This window comes from Populus trichocarpa, chromosome 5, assembly GCF_000002775.5.
Source record: "Populus trichocarpa isolate Nisqually-1 chromosome 5, P.trichocarpa_v4.1, whole genome shotgun sequence".
Classification (NCBI taxonomy): domain Eukaryota; kingdom Viridiplantae; phylum Streptophyta; class Magnoliopsida; order Malpighiales; family Salicaceae; genus Populus; species Populus trichocarpa.
In genome coordinates, this window is record NC_037289.2 from 14,808,032 (window position 1) to 14,811,058 (window position 3,027).

General features: G+C 32.8%; 1 protein-coding gene across 1 annotated transcript; it reads right to left on the bottom strand.

Annotated features, from left to right (window-relative positions):
• Positions 1-1,581: 1,581 nt before the first annotated feature.
• Positions 1,582-2,596, bottom strand: LOC7468857 (uncharacterized protein At5g64816). The gene is made up of 2 exons (XM_002307306.4): positions 2,434-2,596; positions 1,582-2,165 (listed from the first exon to the last, which is right to left on the bottom strand). Exon 2 carries the CDS (start codon positions 2,095-2,097, stop codon positions 1,714-1,716), a length of 384 nt encoding a protein of 127 aa, XP_002307342.1. The 5' UTR covers positions 2,098-2,165; positions 2,434-2,596; the 3' UTR covers positions 1,582-1,713.
• Positions 2,597-3,027: the final 431 nt, after the last annotated feature.

The window sequence follows — 3,027 nt, forward strand, 5'->3', positions numbered from 1 at the left end:
AAAATAGAGAAATTTATAGTGGACGAGGCTTGAATAAAAAAACTTCTCTTAGAATGTATGGTGATACCCATTGGGGCTCTCACTATGTTACAATTATTCGTCTACTTGTAATGTTTTCATCAATTCTTGATGTGCTTAAGATTATAAGGGAGGATGGGATGAACTCAGAATAGAGAATGAAAACAATCGTTTTAACATATATTATGGAATCATTTAATTTTGTGTTCATGCTTCATTGTTTGAGAATGATACTAGCAGTTACTAATGAGTTCTCACAAGCATTACAAAGAAAAGATCAAGACATAGAAAATGTTGTGAGTTTATTGAAAACATCAAAGGAATGATTCAAAATGATGAGAGAATGATTGGGAATCCTTATTCGAAGAAATGTCATTTTTTTGCATCAAACATGATATTGATATTCTAAACATGAATGATAAGTACAAGCTCCGTGGGTATTCAAGGCGAAAATCTCAAGGGATTACAAACCTACACCATTTCCGTTATGAATTGTTTAACAATATCATTGACATGCAACTTACTAAGTTGGATGATCATTTTGAGACGAGAACAAAGTTACTTCTTTGTGTGGCATGTTTAAACCCAAGTGACTCTTTCTCTACTTTCAACAAAGAAAAGCTTATTCGTCTTACTCTTTTTTATCCCAATGAATTCTCTATAGTGGACCTTATGGTACTTGGTGACCAACTTGATACGTATATTATTGATCTACGTTGTAATGATGAGTTTTCTAGTATTGAAGGTATTGCTAGTTTTGTAGAGAAAATGGTAAAAACAAAGAAGAATTTGATATTTCCATTAGTATATATGTTTATCAAATTGTCATTACTTCTACCAATTGTAACTGTTACAGTGGAGAGAGTTTTTTCTGTTATGCATATTGTCAAGAATAGATTGCGGAATAGGATGTGAGATAAGTGGATAAATGGCAATTTAGTTGTATACATTGAAAAAGATATCTTTAATAAGATTGATAACAAAATTAATTATGAAACGGTTTTAAAATATGAAAACTTGAAGAAAACAACCATAATGTAAGTTTTCTCATTTTAAAAATATTTTTAAATTAATTTTACTTGATATGAGTTGGTATATATATGTTTTGAATTGATTTCTAACAAGTTTCTATATAATATAATATTTATGAATAATTTATTCTCTCATCTAAAAAAAACCCCTAACTCCACCACTGATTACAAGTCTGGGCGTTTATCCATGGTATGATGATAAGATCAGTTGGACATCACATAGCCTAATGGCGAAACCTCAACCTATAGATGAAAGAGCATTTCGTTAATTGTTTTTTCTTTTCTTTTCCACGTGGAGCTTATAAAGTAGAAGCAATGCAAAGGCAGTTTCTACGAGGAGTACGCATATCATATTCAGGCGAGTTCCTTTAAAGAATACAGTAACACTTGAAAACTAAAAGAAGATAATCAGAACAGAAGTACTCGATAGCAAAAGAATGGACCTAATTTTTCCTCCCAAGAACCAGAATAGAGAGGAAAAGGTCCGTAGACAATTGGTCGAACAGTTCGTGAGCATGTCCAAAACCAAAGAAAATGCTAATTTCCTTTTCCTTTTCCATTTCCATTTTGAACAAAGTATTCCATCAAATTCCTCGAGGAAATGTAAATTACACTAAACTTTATGTAAATCCAAGACAAACGACAGACACGGTACAAGAGCCTCTCAAGAAGTTTCAAAGGATCTGGATAGCCTAAGACACTCACTTTGGCACCTCCGAAGGCAAATATCATTCCAGTTAGGCACTTGGTGTTGATTAACACAAACAGTTCTGGCACACGCATCGGCACAAGCATCGAGCTCAGAAACACCACAAACAGTCACACAAGTATCAATAGTTGGATCTTTAGATAATGCACCTACCTTCTTTAGCATCCTCTTCGAAGTGCATACCCTCTCGCAAACAAAAATTTCATCGGAGCTCTTTTCACGGCCTCTAGCACTCTTTAACCTCTGCTCATCAGCTCTTCTTTTCTTCATCCTCAATGCTTGCCCTGCAATTATAGCAGGTATTGCTGCACCCAATAAAGACCACCATGGGTCCACCATTACACTTTCAATACACAAGCTCTTGGAATTTATCACCAGGAAGATTTCCCCTTAACGAGGGTAGACTCCTATTTATAAACATTTGAGACATCATATTCAAAATAAGCAAAACTGATATTAGATTAAACTGAAAAAACGTAATTTTAGAACAGAAATGAAATTTCCAACAAATTTTTCAGGAGATATAAACTGGTTGATTTATTTAAACTAATTGCCCTTGATATAGTTTTTTCTTTCTTCTTTTTTATAAATGAAACTTTCGTTAATCAAGACCAAACGAGAATTTGAAACAATTATTCAAGTACAAGAAAAGAGAGAGGTGGAGAGATTACTAACCGGGAAATGGTGGTGGATCCTTGAGGGAGGAGAAAGAGTGAGGGTTTACTTCTACTTTTAGACGGGGGGTTGGGTTTGACTGCGGGAGTTTTTTATCCAACGGCTAAGGATTGCTGTTTTGTGGGACCAGAGTTTTGGATCAGTCTTCGCCGTTTGTACAAGTCACGCGTTGGAATTTTGGCGGAGATGATCTTAATTTTAGCACCTTAACTTTCTATACTTCATCTTTATTTTCCTCTTCTTTTAAGTTCCCAAACTCTTCAAATTTGATTAATTATATACCTTCTTTTTTTGTCCGAAAACATTAAAATGACTAAATTAATCTTAAAAATAAATTTTTTAAAACTAATATTTAGGGATTTTTTTGTATTTTTAATTTTTGAAGCACATAAAATAACTCAATTACCTTTAAAAGTAAATTTTTTTGAAATGGTATCTAGGAACATTTTTATATTTTCATCTTATTTTCTTAGTTTTTATCGAGTTTACTAAAAGGCAATTTGATATTTTAATAAATATAAATATTATTTAAAAATTAAAATTGACTAACGCATGCTAACATGTGAGACATGTCTGTGTCCTTTGGACAGTACG

Coding starts and splice junctions, on each gene's coding strand:
- LOC7468857 (XM_002307306.4), bottom strand. CDS start 2,097: ATGGTGGACCCATGGTGGTCTTTATTGGGTGCAGCAATACCTGCTATA.